The sequence below is a fragment of the Nymphaea colorata genome, chromosome 13 (genome assembly GCF_008831285.2).
Source record: "Nymphaea colorata isolate Beijing-Zhang1983 chromosome 13, ASM883128v2, whole genome shotgun sequence".
NCBI classification, from domain to species: domain Eukaryota; kingdom Viridiplantae; phylum Streptophyta; class Magnoliopsida; order Nymphaeales; family Nymphaeaceae; genus Nymphaea; species Nymphaea colorata.
The window spans coordinates 5159841-5178004 of NC_045150.1; the positions used below are offsets into that span (position 1 = coordinate 5159841).

At 36.9% G+C, this 18164-nt stretch overlaps 1 protein-coding gene across 2 annotated transcripts; it reads left to right on the forward strand.

Moving 5' to 3' along the window:
* Nucleotides 1-726: 726 nt before the first annotated feature.
* On the forward strand, nt 727-11932 carry LOC116267345 (cytochrome b-c1 complex subunit 6-1, mitochondrial-like). 2 transcript variants are annotated; one of them, XM_031649032.2, is made up of 5 exons: nt 727-862; nt 1908-1965; nt 6835-6919; nt 10904-10993; nt 11669-11932. In XM_031649032.2, coding segments are annotated over exons 2-5 (210 nt in total). In that variant the 5' UTR covers nt 727-862; nt 1908-1963; the 3' UTR covers nt 11702-11932. The 2 variants fall into 2 exon arrangements, with proteins under 2 accessions (XP_031504892.1, XP_031504893.1); XM_031649033.2 differs by having other exon boundaries at nt 852-918.
* The last annotated feature ends 6232 nt before the right edge of the window (nt 11933-18164 follow it).

Here is an 18164-nt window from a genome sequence, read left to right on the forward strand (position 1 = left end):
AAGCATTCTCTACTCACAATCCATTAGACAAATTAATCCACCCTATGGAAAAAAAGAAAGAAAAGAGAGAGGCAGTAGCAAGGAGGCGAACACCTCTCTATTTGTTAGTCTATTGCTATCTACTTTGACATTTCTTAATGCTCTATTTTCCATACAAAACAAAGGTGAACACCAAGTGATATATATATTTTTTGACTAAGTAGGAGGAATATCCAACTGCTTAAGGGAGCATAAAAAAAGCACATCCCCTAGGTCTAAGGTTGCATTGGTGCCTGGTGTGGGTCGCCAATGTGAATCTTTTAAACACAAGAGGAATGGGAAGGTAGGCCATGATCTTAATAGCAAAATGATTCAGGTGGGGAGGCAAGGGTGGAGCCAAAAGTTTTTGACTACGAGGTACTAAATATAAAATTTTAAATTTTTAAGAGACAAATATGTAAACAAAAAAAAATTGCCTTGAAACATCAAATATGAAAATAAGAATTTTCTTTTTAATCTCTGTGGGCAATTGCCTACAATTAGTCCACCCGCTGCCATACAAGCCCAGATGCAACTCAGTACCTGAAGGTAGAATAGAAGTCTTCGAACATCTTTTCTAAAGGCGGTAGGCAACCTCCTTTTGACAAAAAAAGAAAAAGAAAAAAAACTTTGCGTTAGAGAAGATGGTAGGCAGAGCGTTTTTATGAAAATCCGATTCGATACTACGAAAATATGACTAAAGCTTCAACCCAGATCCGATCCATTTTGCAAGCCTTTGCAGAAAACACGCCGACCGCCGCCCCTCGTTTTCCCACCCCTCTTCTGAAGGAACATCACGGCCGTTGATCTCTCCAACTATTTCGGTCTTCCCCCAGCCGGCCAGGTATCACTCTCCCACTCCTCGCCTGAGCTCTCTCTCTCTCTCTCTCTCTCTCAGAGGTCAGTGCGGCTCCTCCCCTTTGCTTCTGTATCTCGTTTAGCAACTCGATTTGATTGCTTTGATTCAATGTTGGCTGCATCAATGAGATCGGCGTCGGGTTTTTCGTACCCCCCGGTCCCCTTTTTCAACGCTTGTTTTATTTCCTTCATTTCATTTTCTCGTTTAATCGTCTCTCGGTTCCACTTCTCTCCGTTTTTGTTCTTTTGTGATAATTTTGATGCCGAATATGACTTCTTGAGCGATTGAGTTTTTTGCATTAAACCGTTCGTGATTGATCTGGTTCCGAGTGGATAACTTTTACGTTTCCTTTTTCTTGGGTTTTAAGTGGTACGGTATCCTTTTCTTTTCGGTGGTCTTCTGGGTTTTCATGTTTGGCGGGCTTGTTGAATTGGGGATTTTGTGATCGCGGTGCGCCTCTGTTTCCCGTTTGCTTTTTCTGTTGCTTATTTGTGTTATTGTGGGGTTGCATTTTTACTTTATGATCTTCAGTTGGCCGATTTCTGTGTGAAAATATCGTGCCTACATTGTTCAGTACGTTGAAGTTACGGTCTGGTTATGAATAGAAGGTCAAGTGTTGGTACACGATCGTTTGGTTGGGGAAACGTGGTTTGTAGCTTTGGGTTGCTTCCACGATGGGGCTCATGGGGATGGAAATTAACTTGACAATATCACTACTCAGTCGATTCTTATCGATCATTAGCTAGTTTGTCGATGTGTTTCTCTTTACTTTGGATGCTTCAGAAGTTCAGGTCAAGGATGAAGACATTTTTGTGATACTGCTGAATGAGGCTATCGTTGATCATGAATGTGATAACTAGTTTTCCATATGAAATTATGAATTACAGCTTGAATACTATATAAACTCTTTTTTTGCACAACCTAAACTTTTTAGGATGGCAACTTCTACAACCCATTGCAACTGAGGTGATTTGTGTTATCTACTCTTATTGAGCTGAATGTCTGAATCATTAGAATTTGCTTGTCGCAGGAAAAAAATCTTAAAAGTTCTTCTTGTTGATTGCCTGGGCGAGATTTTTGGTTGCTATGTAAGTTTCTTACCGTTTCTATGTATCATTATATCTCAGCGAGTATGTAGATGTACACAGGCTTATGTTACACAAATACTTCATAAACATGGTTATGCCTCTTCTTTTTCCCATCCTATAGAAAGTTTTTCAATTGGCTAGTATTAACAAACTATTATTCTATCAATGACTCAACAAAGGAAAAAGGTTGCATAATCAAGTAACTAATAGACCTTTCAGTTTTGAAGTTCACACATTGTTAGAATCGTTTTCATAACACTTTTATTGCTACGTAATCAAATAATCAACTTGCTCACCCTGCGACCTGGCTGTAAGCTGATTTGAGTCCAATTTCCTAGCTTTCCAACTATGTTTCGAAGCATGCCACATCTCATTTCTTAAGCTCATTTCACAGTAGTCACATCCATCAGCCTCATTTGCTGCAGATAAGCTTATCTCCAATCGTGCCGCATTGTCACTTTAAGATGGACTAAGTGCACTAAGTTTTCATAGACTCAAGCATACTTGCCCATTGAACATGTTTCTGTATTGGTACATCTCTGTTCTTATTTGAATTTCTCACTAAGTTCGACACTTGGTCATCTACCTCAACAGGCATTCGTTAAACCACCTTGCCAAGTCTAATGCGATCTGTTGCCACATTATTGCTATCAGCCTATCACCAACAAGCCCCTTTCCTCACTTCCAAACACTTTGAGGAGCACCTGGTTTTGACAACCAGTTGAAGGCTAAGGCATCTTCTCAAAATTTGGGCAACCAATTCTCCAAGTTGCCAATCGACATTCACTTGTTGAGCCCCACCCCTCCATGTGTGACGTTGTGGTCGTAGCTTGTGTGATTATTGAAGGTTTTGCCCTTAACCACATGTGCACCCTAATGCTACATGTGGGAAGCATCCAGCTTAAATTGCATAGAGGGACCATTCACTCTGATGTAGCATGATTCACGAACAATGATGCAACTATTTTTCCTTATGTTGCTCAAATGCTAATTAGATAATGTCCATAGATATCCAAGCTAAGCCCAACCAAGTACCTGTAGTTCAAACCTGACGATGGCCATTGCCACTGTCCAACTAATTGGTCCTTCATTGCTTCAATTTTCTGTTGTGTCATGCACTCCCATTACTGGCCATCTGTGTGTGACATTCATCATGTTGGTCACTAAAGTGTCGACTACCAACACAAGTTCCTGACGCTTTAATTCGAACCTCAAAAATCGTAAAGCGGCTACTGCTTCTTCACTAAAATGTTACAAAGCTGCTAAGTTTTTCATGAAGTCATGATTGAGCAGCTAAATAACTTAAATTCCTAAATAATTAAATGAGTTAACAAATTGCTTAATTTTGATCTTATATGGACTAACCTTATCGCGTCAGTTTATGAAATGTATCAGCAAAAGTCTTTGTCATATATCCACAAATATTGCAATATTTGCAAAAATATTGTGATATTAACGAAAAATAAAAAACGAAACAAGGGAAAAATATACGATGTTCTCCAAAAAAATGTCAAAAATGAATTTATCGTGATTTTTTCATTTTCTGTTTACGTTTTTTAAACTTTTGTCTCATTGGTTTATTTATACCCTTAATTTTTATCATTTTAACAAGATATTTTTTGTTTTGTTATTAGTTTTACTCAATGTTTTGGATTTTTATGTTTTTTTTTTAAAAACTTCAAGATTATCCCGAGAGAAATAACTTTGCCGAAAAATACCCAAATAAAGCCTCACTGGTAAAAACCCAATGATTATATTTGTGGTTATGCTTTGGACATTCTAATACATTGTTAGTCACCTTTCATTCTTCAAAGGAACCAGAACTCATGCATCCCTCTTCTATATAGCATTTCAATTGCCCTTATCTTCTCTCTCCCTCTTTCTTTTTCTCTCACGCTGGCATCAACTCAATCTCTCTCAACATTGTTATTTTACCACTCACCATGAAGACAGAAAGAAACTAAAACTCTTTGTCTATGATGCTTCTCATCCTTTTCCTATATTTCGTTCACTTACTCTCTAAGATAATTTTTTATTTGACTTGAGGAGAAAATAACCAAGAGAGAGGCAAACTTTTATCCTTCAAGAGCATGTTTGATGGACTGGGACACCTTCCTTCTCTCTCTCGACGATCTATTTTCACTTTTCATTCTTCATTGCCAATGGAGTTGAAAGAGTGTTTTGCTCAAAGAAAAGGAAGCATCAGTCTCTTTGTCTCCTTCCTTTATCTCTCCGTGAGGAGCTTTCTTTCCATACATTTTCTCTTCAAAAACTCTGAAACCTCACCAACAATGCATTTCAATGGAAGATTCTTGTGAAGCAGATGACAAACATGACCTCAACTTGAATCAATTTATTGGCAAGCTCCCTTCAGAACTCGGCATAATCGCTTCTTTGGAGGCTTTGGTCCTCAAAAACAATTTGTTTGCCGAAAAATTTCACTGAAGATAAAAAAACACTCCAAATCCTCTCATATTTCAACATTGGCAGCAATCCACCAGAAGCTGACAAACCTTTCTCTCAACGCCAACAGGTAGTCTGGCTACTCTTCCTGTGGAAACCTTGCTCGCTTGAAGGCTTGCACAAGAGCTTGCTGAAGTTCTCAAATGAGTTTCACCCTTTAATTAACAGTAAAAGCATAATTTTACTATGCATTTAGTGGATTCTATCAAAACGTCTCTTTTAGTTAAACATTTCTAAACCAAGGGTGGTGATTTGAAAAAACTTCAAAACCTGAGCATGTTTTTTTGTAAAAACTCAGATGTTAAGTGTGTGTTGTGAATTTTGCACACACACACGCACACACACACATATCTCTGTCTCCAAGTACACTTTTTTCATCTTTTACCACATCCCACACTCACATAAGCTGTCTGATACTGACACTCATGTTAGTGTCCCATTGTCCATGCAACATAGATAACATTCATTTATAGGTCCACGTCCATGAGTTCATATGTGTATGTATGTGTGTATGTCTGTGTGTGTGTGTTTTCTGACGATAAATATCTATAATATTTTGAGAATATCACAAATTCATAATAACCCTTTAAAAGCCAGCTGATAATATGAGAAAAATATTGCAATATTTTCACAATGTAATCAGAGAAAAATATGATCATATTATCATAATATTATTGCAGTAAGCTCATAATCGTTCCTCTTTTTGAAATTGAAATTCCTGTGTTTATATATTATTAGTATATATTCCTTTTCTTTTTGTTTCTTTCATAATTTGAAAAGCTTTCACTAATGTTGGATATATATAAAAAAGTAGTAGAAACTATGTCACATAGGTATGGGTACGGGTACGGGCCATTTTTAAAAAACTTGGGTGCGTGGGTACGGCCGTACACACACATGCACATATACATATATACAAACAGAAATTATTCATAATTCATAATCCAAAATTTATCAGTCTTGATTCTCATTCTCCTCAGTCACATAAAGTACCACCTGGATAATAAGATGTAGGAATGAACTGACGAGAGACTAAGGGGCGAACAAGGAACTAGATACAGAAGCTGAACAAAAGTAAGAAGTACAGTCAAGTGGCTGCAGAAATTCGCTTAATGTTAAGCAGTAAAAATTTTCAGTTCGGAGTGAAAGACAATCCATGAACTACATAGCAATCAGTTTCATCAAAGGGAAGGTGTCTACAACATCCGCAAGTATATAAAAATTAACTTATGACAATGGCAATCACGGCAGAAGCACAAACAAAATAAAATACAATTTTACATAAGTAACAAAACAAACAAAAGAGGGAACACCGAACAGAAAAAAAAAAGGAACAAAAAAAAGGGAACCGACTAGAAAAGAGGGAACACGGAACAAAAAAAAAGGAACAAAAAAAGGGAACCGACTGCAGGCAATGAACAAAAAAGAAGGAACCGTCTGCAGGCGACAAATAGAAAAAGGATTCATGGCCATCTGCCGGCACTGGAGACGATGGAAGGCTCCACCGGTGAAAAGCGCCGTCTGCCGGCACCAGAGATGATGAAAGGCTCAGCCCATCGACAGAAAATGAGAAAACGATGAAAAAAAGCAAATATCGTCGCTGTTCGCCACCCACCGTCGCCGGAGATCGTCTGCCGTCGCCGGTCGCCGCAGATCGTCTGCCGTCGCCGGTCGCCGCCTGCCGTCGCCGCTCGTTGCCTGCAGCCGCCGGTCTTTGCCCCTGCCTTCGCTCGTCGCCGTGCGTGGTCGTCGATGAGAGAGGAACACCGTTCGTGAGAGAGGAAGAAACGAACGAAATGAAACGAAAAAAGTTTTAGGGTTTTGATATATTTAACGTTAAAATGGTTTAAAACGTGAAAATATTAAAAAACGTTAAAATAAAAATGGACAACTTTAGACTCGGTCAACTTTGACCGAGTCTGAAAACGGTCGAATATGACCCTGGGTGCGTTGACCGCACCTGGTACGGTCAACGCCGCACTTCTGGCGTACCCACCAACATACCCGTACTGGTACCGGTGTCGTACCGGTACCGTGCGGGTACTCCTCCTTAGGAGGAGTACCCGTGTGACATAGAGTAGAAACAACTAACAATTAATAATCCTGATGTTACCTTTTACACCGTACTGTTGTCTATGTCTGTAATAATCCTTGTGGAGGTGCTTACATGCAATCAACTGTTTGTTCAGTGAATCAAGAACTCTCAGTAAGTTCTCAGTAATGACTGAATGCTACTGGGCCATTCAGACCTTGAACATACCTACAACTAATGAACAAAAAAAGCCAGCCTGTGTTTAATGGATATATCGGTCTTTTCACATTGTATTTCTCCTCCTTTATGGAGCAGGCCAGTTGCTTCTTATTGTTTAAGTAATATAGTTTCCACTTGCATTTATGTGAGTATAGGGCTGATGAGGAGCTTGTTGATCCAAAGAAATATCTTGAAGAATCTTGCAAGCCAAAGTGCGTAAAATATTTGCTTCAATATCAGGTATGTCACAAATTGTCTATTGATTTATCTAATGAATTAATTTGCTAACTGCTAAAATTCTCTTTGGGGGCTCTTTCGCAAATTATATTAACTTGGTTGCTTAGAAGGTTAAATTCAAGTAAATGGTTTATCTTTGAGTCAAGTAGAAAATTTTTACAGGTATACAGCGGAGAAATTACATTATTATTTCTAATGCCAAGAGAATCTTTTGTTAAATAAAGACAAGAGGTCACATTTTTCTGATGCAGATGCAAACCAATGAAACTTTCCAATAATTTGAAAATCTATGATATTAGATTTTGACCAATGAAAATCTAATTCCACCACCACATACCACGTAACAAAAAACGCCGTTTTTTTAAAAAAACGCCGTTTTTTTAAAAAAACGCGTATTTAACGCCAAAAACAGTTCTGTCGTATAATACCCGTACTATTCCCGTTTTAAAAAAAAGAACGTCGAAAAACAAAAAACGCGTATAATATGCGTATAATACGCGTATAATACCCGTATTATACGTTATTTTCTCGTTTTTTGCCGTTTTTTTATTAATTATTATTTTTTATAATTTTTAAGATGTATTAAATGTTTAATTTTTAAAAAAAACTTTGCCGAACTTTTCTCGTTTTATTCCCGATATATAAAACTTTATCGTATTATACCCGTTTTTTTCCTCGTCATTTAATACCCGTCCCCGTTTTTTGTGACAATGGTTTACCATGCCTTATCTTTTCTACACTTCGGTGGAAAACCTCTGGATGTCCTTTCTTGCCTGCAAATAGAATCTTCCTATTGCTTCCTTCTTGTGTTTAAGGGGTTATCAAAGTCTTTTAAGCTAATCAACCTAGCCAGAGTCTTTTCTACATGATAAAGGGTGACATTACGCTTGACAGATAGTCTAATTTTTCCAGCTGTTTCATATTATGAATACAAACAAAGGAAACAGTCTAGCCATTAGTGGCTTTCGCAATCATGCTACGGGATACAAACCTTACATTCATAAACCTATTGAATTCTCCTCTTTGAGATGCACCTATTATTGCACTCTAACCCCATGTTCTGCCATGTTGTGTTGCCATTGTCGTCTGGCTTGTTTCAACCGTTAAGTCCTCTGCAATATTGACTATGCAAATGGTAGGTATTGAGCAAAGGTTGCTTTCCTCAATCAACAAAGGCTGATTATCTCTTGCTTCATGGCCAGATCCTGCAACAGCTACTGCAGACATAAGCACCAAAAAATGCCCACAAAAAAGGCACGAAAGCAGCCCATAAAGGAAGAAGAAAATGGCAAATAAAGCCAGTCACCAAGAACACTAAAAAAATGTGCACTGTGGTACAAAGGAGACAATATGATAATAATAAATTCATTAAAAAAAATGCTTAGAAGAACAATGGTCATACAAGTGGCAAAAGGCTGCTATATATGCAACAAGCAAGGGGCTGAGCTAGTCATTTTCTAGCTCCAAAAAAACTTTAAATGGAGCTGTTGGGATTAGCCAACAGCAAAAAACCTTGGTCAAGGTCCAATCTTGACCAAAAAATAAGCACGAACAGATGAATACATAGTATTTAGAGTAAGTGTATTGTTCTAGTAGCAAAAATGTATTGCAGAAAGGTCGCAAAAATGTAAAATGCATATTCAACCTGTATATGTAATATATTGTTCTAGTTTGTATACATAATAATACAAATATCTTACACTTTGTATATACATTCATATAATTAGCATATATCTTTAGAGGCATATATGTGTATTTACATAAATTGTAACACTCCTCAAACTCACAGTGCTATTATCAAAAGTTTGTTAAGAAAAAAATTAAGACTTCGTGCATCCAAGGCCTTAATGAAAAAATCTGCTAGTGGATATTTTATGACAACATATGCAAGGCCAATAGTATGGTTCATGTACTCTTCTTGAACAAAGTGACAATCAAGAATCAACAAAGTGACAATTCATTTCAATATGCTTAGTTTGTTTGAAGCATGTGCTTTTGTGTTAAATAGATAAACCTTTTATTATCACAGCATAATTTAATAAGCTTTCTTTCAAACGAACTCCAATGTCCGTTAAAGTTGTCTCATCTATATGATCTCCATGCTTCTAGTAGCAGTTGCTCTATGCCATGCTTTTGTAGATGACAAAGGGACCTGTTGTTTTTGGCACTTTCATGCTATGTCACACGGACTTTTCAAAAAAGGGGCAGCACCAGCATTGACACGACGCGGGTATGGGTGCAGCTCCGACACGCACCCCGACTGCACCCTTTCTTATTCATGTTCAAATTTTTTTTCATTTTTTTGTTCTTTTTTTCCCCTCTTTCTTTATTTACAGTAATAAAAGTAAAAAAAAGGGACAAATTAAGGCTAAGCTAAGAAACAATCATTTAATATATATATATATACACCCTCGCTGCATCCTCGCACCCAAATTTTTTGGGATGTGCCGCACCGGTAGGCTGTAGCTGCACCCTGCATTCATGTGACATAGCTTTCATGATATCAGTGATTTCCTTAAGAAAACACACAACCTTTTATTGTGTTGTCTATTATTTGGTTTTCTTCCTTGATCCACATTAGTACAAGAAACAATTATAGTGAAGAAGAAGAAGAAGAAGATAAAAGTACTCTCCTAATTAAAGTTCCTTTAGCGTCCCTGATAATTTGCTAACCACATTCATGTAGACTGAATTTGGAACATGTTGAGACTGACTTGCCAGGTGCTATATGGACTGCATGTGCACTATGTTGGGTTTGGTGATACTTAGGTATATGAATGATGCAACTAATTGTTTATGGGGAATTATATTTTCCCTCAGAATTCCACCATCAACTTCCATGATGGATTATATTTTCTTTTTCTTTTTCTATTTTTGGTCAAGGGTAAACCTTGTGCAAAAGCTGTGTTCTGGAATCAGATGTGAATCGATCACCAAAACTGTGTTCTGCAGAAAAAATAAGAGAAGGGAAGAGGAGGCATCTGAAGGAACGGAGGAGACTTCTTAACATCGAGCCCTCTCAATCTCAACCCTAATTTTAATTATATTAAGCCATCTTTACACCATGGATAGAAATAACAAATAAGATACTAAAAATTGCAACAGATGCCACATATTAATGAACAATTTTGCACATGCTGAAATAAACGACATCATGTTCCGCTTTAGTAATGTGTTTGGATCTGGATCTAAAATCCAAACACATTTTCTTATCACCCTCCCTCAAGTTGTACATGGTCTTGACCATGAACAACTTGCCCTTTAGAAACTAGGATCGATGCTTCATTAATGCTTTAGTGAATAAGTCTGCCACTTGGCCAATTGATCTCTCTCTCTCTCTCTATATATATATATATATACACACACACACACACACACAAAGTTGTAATATGTCAATCTCTCTAATCTCCACCTTTTGCCTGATAAAATGCTACTCTATCTCAATATGCTTGGTCCAACTATGATGGATATAGGGTTAAAAGCAACGTTGATGGCACTTTGATGATCACACATCAATGATGAACCTTTGATCCGCTAGTAGATGTCTAATCTATATTACTTCACCTGTGTTTGCTGAGTGCTGACATAGATCTGTATTCAGCTTCAATACTGCACCTTGCCACAACCTTTTGCTTATGACTACTCTATGATATTAGATTTTGACCAATGAAAACACAAGAACTAGAAGCCGACCTCCTTTCATCCAGATCTCCTACCCAGTTAGTATCTGTTTTAGTGGTGAGCTGATGTCCTTCATCTGCCTTTTTTCTTCGACTTGTTTTGGATGTTAAACCCCAACCTGCAGCTAATGCAGGCCTATCTTATTCTTGCCTCAAGTTTTGCTAGATCTTCAGAATGAATATCTTGTCTCAGGCATTTATCTGTCTGCTTTCAGTGCAAGATGCTTGTTGCTTCTCTTCATTGATATCCTTTTGGTGTCATTGAAATTGAGAGAATCTTGTCTTTGATTTTGTTCTCTGATTTCAGGCATGTGCGAAGAGGATTCAAGGAGATGAAACAGGGCACAAACACTGTACAGGCCAATACTTTGACTACTGGAGATGCGTTGATAACTGTGTAAGACTTCATTAGTTCATTCCATCATATTCATATTTTTCCTTTTTATTCACAAATAGTCATTGCTGACTTGATTCTTCTGTATTTGAAAGACATGATGGATCCTGAAATTGGAATATAATCACGAATTGGAACTGTCAGATGGCATAAAAAATCATGGAAGAAATGAGCTTGTTTCAGCAAAACATTAATGAATAGCGAAATGGTAAAAGCATCTCTACCTATATATAAAGTTGATATCTCATGAGACCAGATTTTTAAACAGCAAGATAGTATTTTGTATGTTTTGGATATAGAAGCTGGTACACTAAAATCCAGTACCTTTTTTAACCTTTGTTTAGTGGAAAAGGTGAGCAAAATATAGCGATATATTTGTATGCAGAAGACCTTATGATGACATGAACTAGAAGTTTGGATGGAAAAAGGATGAAGTGTCAAATTTATACCAGGAAAGTATCTGAACTGCATTCAGATAAATTAGGTTGTCCAATTTAATAATCCCAAAAGCAAGGAGTATTTTCATTAATGCTATATGAAAATTTAAATTAATGTTTTTTTTTTCTCTCTTTTGCATTTTTCTGTAAATGGTTGCCTGATTAGAGAGTGGTTTTCCTTTATCCTCGAAAAATAGTTTTTTGTTCATTATTTATAGACTTTAAATACTCCAAACTGCAGGTCGCGCCAAAGCTCTTTAAGAAGCTCAAATGATTCTTGGAGGTTGCTGATGTAGTTTCACTTTTCTGATTATTCTTGATCCTTGAATTGGAATGCAATGTTATAGTTCCTGACCATCTGCATAAAACCCTTAATAGCTGTACAAGTCCCTCTATCTGAACCGGAATCAAATGAAACCAAAGATAGTTTTTTTTTGCTATCTTGGGACATTTTTTTTGTGTTTCATCAAATAAAAAGACTGTCTAAAGAGACTGTTTGTTGCTAGAGACTGTTTGTTGCTTCTGGATACGACTCTCTATGGCCGTGAAACTGCGACTTATAAAAAGTAATAATTTTGCTTGTAATCAGTTTAGGTTGCAACTAGTTACCGAGAAGTAATAATACTCCATCTTCACCTTGTGTTCGTCAATGTTTGAGGCTGCAAATGGGGATCAGATGCGGAATGTATTTTCTCTGGTCTTAATTTGAATTTGAATGTTCTGTAGCCAATCCATATCCATCTCTAATTTGAGACTTATATGTTGACCTATATGTTGATATTGGATAAGGATGTGAACAGCTTGGATCTATCCTCATATCTGTATCTATGTAGTTGGATTAAGGATATTCACATCTGATATCGTGTTAACCTCAGTTTGGGCAATATTGATGAGATTGTTTCCATTTACATTGATCTAATCCATGCCCTTGAGCGCACCCACTAATGAGCGCCCAAACAGCAGGGTTGCGTTCCTTTGAGATGGGTTGAATCCAGACGTGCTTTGTTCCGGTCAGGTGTAGCCATGAGTAGATCAGAGGAATCTGGATGGTTTGCTGTGCTCGACTTGGTCGGAATTTGGTGGATAATCATGGTAGTTTCGTACTCTTTTAAGTGCATGGTTATATGAAGCTCTTATCAAAGAGGATATATATATATATATATATATATATATATATATATATATATATATATATATATATATATATATAAAGTTTTAAACATCTATGTGATCCGCTCGTTGCGCATGATATTACGTTTTCAATTAAGGAATGAAATAGTTCCAGGATACTTTAACATGTGCCTGAATCATTCTACTATTAAAAGTCATTGTTTTAAAAATATTTGTCCTAAGTTAATTTTCTTTGTTATGGAAAGAAAAATTAAGACATATATTGCTAAATAATTCTTATATATATATATATATATATATATATATAGAGAGAGAGAGAGAGAGAGGTTGGGGGGCGCCTGCGCTTTTAACCTAGCGTCTCTTTTAGTTGAGCTTCTAGATATAATTTACACACAATCTTCATAAAGGTTTCAAGTTTTCTTGTAAGTTCCATTCTAATTGGATCTTCATTTGAGTAAAACTTTGTCTATTTTTTAATTGTATTTCTCTCTCTCTCTCTCTCTCTCGCAAAAGAGGGGACGCATTGGTGTTCATGATTCATACTTTTGAAGCATAAAGTTGCGCATATGCTAACAATTGTGAGGGAGACAAGAAAGAAGGAAAAGCAAGATCGTCACTAAAGACATGCCATCCCCACCGAAAGGTCTCTCTCTCTCTCTCTCACACACACACACTCACACGCACACACACAAAATAAGGTTGCTTCCTTCTTAAGACTATTCAAACTCGTACGGTCTCAGCATTCCTACTGGCTGATCAATGATAGTGACGTTGAATCATAAAACAGCCTAATCTACCAGCAAACGGGAGAATGGTTTTCAATTCAGCATCCAAATTCCTTCACATTCACTATTTTAGATTACTTGTTCAAATAATTGATAATCTTAACTAGGTGTCACAACCAACAATTTTTCCTCCAAAATGCAAGAAATGAATATGGTCGATATGGTTGGAGCAATGTTTGGTAGAAGGCCAGTCCCTGATTCGATTTCCATGGCATCAGCTTCCTACATAAATCGATGTATCTTCAGACCCTGGGGAAATGGGGTGTGAACCATATGTTGGATGAGTTTTTTTTTTTTTTTTTTCAATAATCCAGTACAATTTTCTTGAACAGAATGCAAATGAGGACATTATAAAATATATTAAGGAGGCATTTGGCAACAGTAGCAGTTCAATGAATATGCCCCAAAGATTGGGGTAGATTGAGATTGACAGTGTTTTAAGAATATGCCCTAAAGAAGTGGGGAGCCAGAGATTTTTCATGAGGGGGGCTGAAATATTATTTTTAAAAAAATTTATATTAGATAAATATTTTTTTTAAATTTTATATGTATTTAAAAAAAAATTGAGTGGGGCCAAGGCCCCTACCAGCCCCCCTTGCTTTCATCCCTATCCTAAAGATTATGGTAGATTCATGAAAGCAGACATGAACATAAAACCAGTAAGTAGGCTTGGAACATAAAACCAGGAGACACAGCAAAAACAGTTTAGTTTTCATGCCTTTAAATCTAGAACCTTGTTCTCTAAATTAGTATAGTAACCTCTTCCCTCTGCATGCCCAACACATACAACAACCACCAACATAAAAAGAAAAAACTAAAAGCAAAAAGAGGACTTCCTCCAATGCATGTGTGAAAGAAATCAATGCATTCAAGCTCTTTCCTCCTATCAGATTCTGGCTAAAGGAGACAATCAGGGCTTAAATAAAAAATTTCTAGAGCAATTGTAGGGCACAACTTCTTATGCTACGGATAGCACTACCAAAGCAGGCGAACAGAAGCAATTTGGAAGTAGAGCATGATCAATAGTCCAAAACACTGACTCATTAACATAACACAAGCTTTTAATCTCCATGCCACTGAATGAGAGCTTTTTCTCATAACACGGCGCAGAAAATTAACTTTGTTTTTACTTGCAGCTGCTGCATTATGTGACCTGGCATCTCATTTTAGGATATTTCTTTATTGAGAAAACCTTCGGCACATATGATGGAAACAACTCCGGAAAAATGACAGAATGCACAAAGAGCCACTGGTGGCTACCCGTTACTGATTAATCAAAGATTGATTTTACAGTAAAGTCACATTTCAAATTAGATCAGGGGCGGAGGCAGGTGTAGGTACGGTGTAGACAATTGCTCACATAGACCAACAAAAAATGCTCATTTTGGTATTGATACTTTAGGGAAGTTCTTCTCGTTTACATATTGGTGCCTCTTAAAAATTAAAAATTTTAGAATTACCGCCTTTTAACCAATATTTTCTGACTCTGCCTCTGAAATAGATAGTCCAAACATCATTATATGAAGAGCAGTTATAGATGGCACTAATGTTTATGGTGTTATGGATTTATTTCTTGGACCTAGGTTATGCTTCAGATCCAAATGTCCATTATCTTCATCATGTTAGGTCTGACTAGGTTGAAATACAACTATGACTTCCTCGAGCTAAATGTGAACAAACACATGACTTTAGGAATGATTTCGGCAGAAAAGTATGAATACAATGTGCTGTCGTAATGTGAACCAAGATAAAACCTGTAGAATGAAGCATCGAGAATCATGCACATCATAATGATGACCTAATAACACATGAATTGGCAAAGAAGGTGTATGTAGACCAAAACTAGTCTCTCCACGTAAAATGTATTTCTTTTCTTTGTTAGTGCTTTATTCTATTGTGGTATAAGAGCCTGCATAAGCCCATTTTCCACATGGCATGAGCATGCATCAGATGGTGCAACTTCCACCAACACCAACAATAATGTTGGTAGACTCATTTATATTTTCCTTTATTGCACGCAATATCCAAATAGCATTCAGAAACTGCTTTATGTCAAATTAACGGCAGAAATTGTTTAATATGGGAGTCCCAAACAACTCTGTCGATCTCATTTGACCTAGTGGGATTTGTTGATAGATCAAATCGATCATCTCCCAGGCTGAAGGATTGGAACTAGTGAGAAACGACCAATATATTAATTGGCTCCGACGAGGCCAACTCTTACTAAGCTGGATCAAGTCATCATTGTCAGAAGAAATTCACACACAAGTTATTGGCCTCAAATCTTCTTCTTCTGAAGTTTGGAATGCATTAAGGGAGTCCTATGTTGCTCATTCAAGGTCACACATAGTGCTACTTGAGTGTCAGTTGCTAGAAATGCGTATATCACTAAAGCTCAAACCATTGCTCATCAGTTGGTCATTGCATCCAAAAATATTGAAGAAGAGGACTTAATGCTTCACATTCTTAAAAGGGTGGCCAAATGAATCTCCTGCCTTCCACATCAACATGAAAACATGGAAGGAACTTTTTTCCATGAAGAAATTCATGGTCTCCTGCCCACAAAAGAGTCCAATCCAACACCCATGAACATGTCATGCCTTCCACATCAACAAGAAAACATGGAAGGAGCTTTTTTCCATGAAGAAATTCATGGTCTCTTGCCCACACAAGAGTCCAATCCAACACCCATGAACATGATTTAAGTAGCTATCGAATCCAACACCCATGAACATGATTTAACTAGCTATTGAATCCTTTACATCGGCCACCAACAAACCAACCAACCAGAGTAATTTTTCGAAGTCTGACCTATAGCAGGAACATCGGCAAAATTATCAAGGTAAGAACAAAAATTATTAAGGTAAAGAGAGGCCAACTTGTCAAATATTTGAAAAAGAGGAACATGCTACTAAAAAATTTTGGCCCTATGCCAATTTGATCAAAGGAAAGGCCAACCTCGTTATTACCAAACAATTAAGCAATACAAGAATATTTACAAACAAAGAATGAAGAATGGACTAACCTAATCCTCAACAATGCGTTGAGCCAGGGAAAATAGTCCCATTCTCTTACAGATTCAACATCCCCAATTCTTACTCGGTAGATTATTCACTTCACCATCTTCACGGGTACGATTATAGATATCCATCCTCTTTTGTACTTAAACATCAAAAGTCTCCCACATTAAAACATTCAGGTATCCAATAAGATTTCAGATTGGAAACCATGTACGCAGCACCTCGATCTTTAATATCTCTAACTGTGCAGCATCTCCATTGCTTGAAAATATAGTAGTCATTGGCTGAAATCAAATAAGAGAGGAAACCCCACGACCACTAATCATTCCAGAAATTAACCATCCCACCATCACCAAGTTTCCAATTAATCGCCCACCCAATCTCTTCCCGTCCCCATACTAAACCCTCCCACATCCAAGATCTTTCTGAATGAATTTACATGTCCACGAACTTTGTGCCTTTAGATTCTTCCTTCTTATCAATGATGCCCATCCTGAAGTTGAGGTCAAAATCTTTGAAAGCATAGAAGATCATATGTGCTTTGTTGAAAATTCTCAAATTCGAAAGGCCGATACCCTCTTCCGCTGCAGATCTGCATAAGCAAGACCGACTTATCAAATGCGTTTCCCTTACCTCGTCATTATCTCCCTTATAAATGATAAATCCGCAACATCCTTGTTCAAGGCTAGGAATGATCTCCCCTGGGAGCCGGAAAACCATCCGGCAACCAACAATCTGGTATATTACATCGTTAACCAGGCAAATCCTGCCTGCTGATGATAACAGACGTCCCTTATACGTTTGTGATGAGAGTATCACCAAATTACCAACGTTCAACTCTCATAATGGTGGGGATCGAGATCGAGAGAGAGATATCCGGGGGAAGAGGGGACAATCATATTGGTGGGGTTCGAGATCGAAGATCGAGATATATGGGGAAGAGGGAGGGACAAGAACCGATTCAGTTACTCTCCAGCACCTCTAATTTAAATTTAATACCACCAAGATAGCACTAATTAGGCGGCTATCCAAAGAGAAAGAGAGAGAAATTGGTAGGTGTTTGATGGAAAGGACCAATTTCAACTTTTCATCTTTTTCAAGGCGACGGTTGATGGATAAAATTAGCATCCCGGCGCATACCGATCTCTATCTTTACATTTATTTTATTTCAAAATTAATATCTCAATCCTTTCCAAAATTGACAACCATAGGTTTAAAAAAATTATAAAAAGTGGCTAACATTTGAGTTGTTGAACTTATGAAAGTCAACAAATAAATGCTTTATTAAAAAAAAAAAACCAAATGAACTGCATAATGTTAAAAAAATTAATTTTTGATTTGAATTAATAAAATATCTCATGTAACGAAAACTTCCCCCTCATAAAGCAAACATAATTTTGTCCTCAATTGGAGGACTTTTATAAAAAATAAATTAATTGGCTGATTTTTTAGAATCTGTCTAAAAAACATAAGCCTATTTGTTAAGTTGTAAAAGTTGGGAGAGGATTTAGTATTTACTTAAACATGATGCCATGCAGAATAAATAAATAATAAATAAGTTAATACCATAAGTTTAGAAATATAAAACTCATTCTTAAAAAATAAGCCAAAAAGGTTTGCCGATTAATATATCCGGAATTGAATATTTTGAACATGTAAAAGTAGACATTTATCTGGAATTAAATACTCTGCACGGTGCAAGTGGCAAAAGTCATTCTGTTTCTATCCTCTCCTCAAAATATTGAGATTGAATCAGCTTATAAATATCCTCATTTAAAATAAATTTCCTCAGCTAAACATT

Coding starts and splice junctions, on each gene's coding strand:
- LOC116267345 (XM_031649032.2), top strand. Junction 6,920..10,903: donor AATATTTGCTTCAATATCAG/GTATGTCACAAA, acceptor CTCTGATTTCAG/GCATGTGCGAAGAGGATTCA. Junction 10,994..11,668: donor GGAGATGCGTTGATAACTGT/GTAAGACTTCAT, acceptor TCCAAACTGCAG/GTCGCGCCAAAGCTCTTTAA.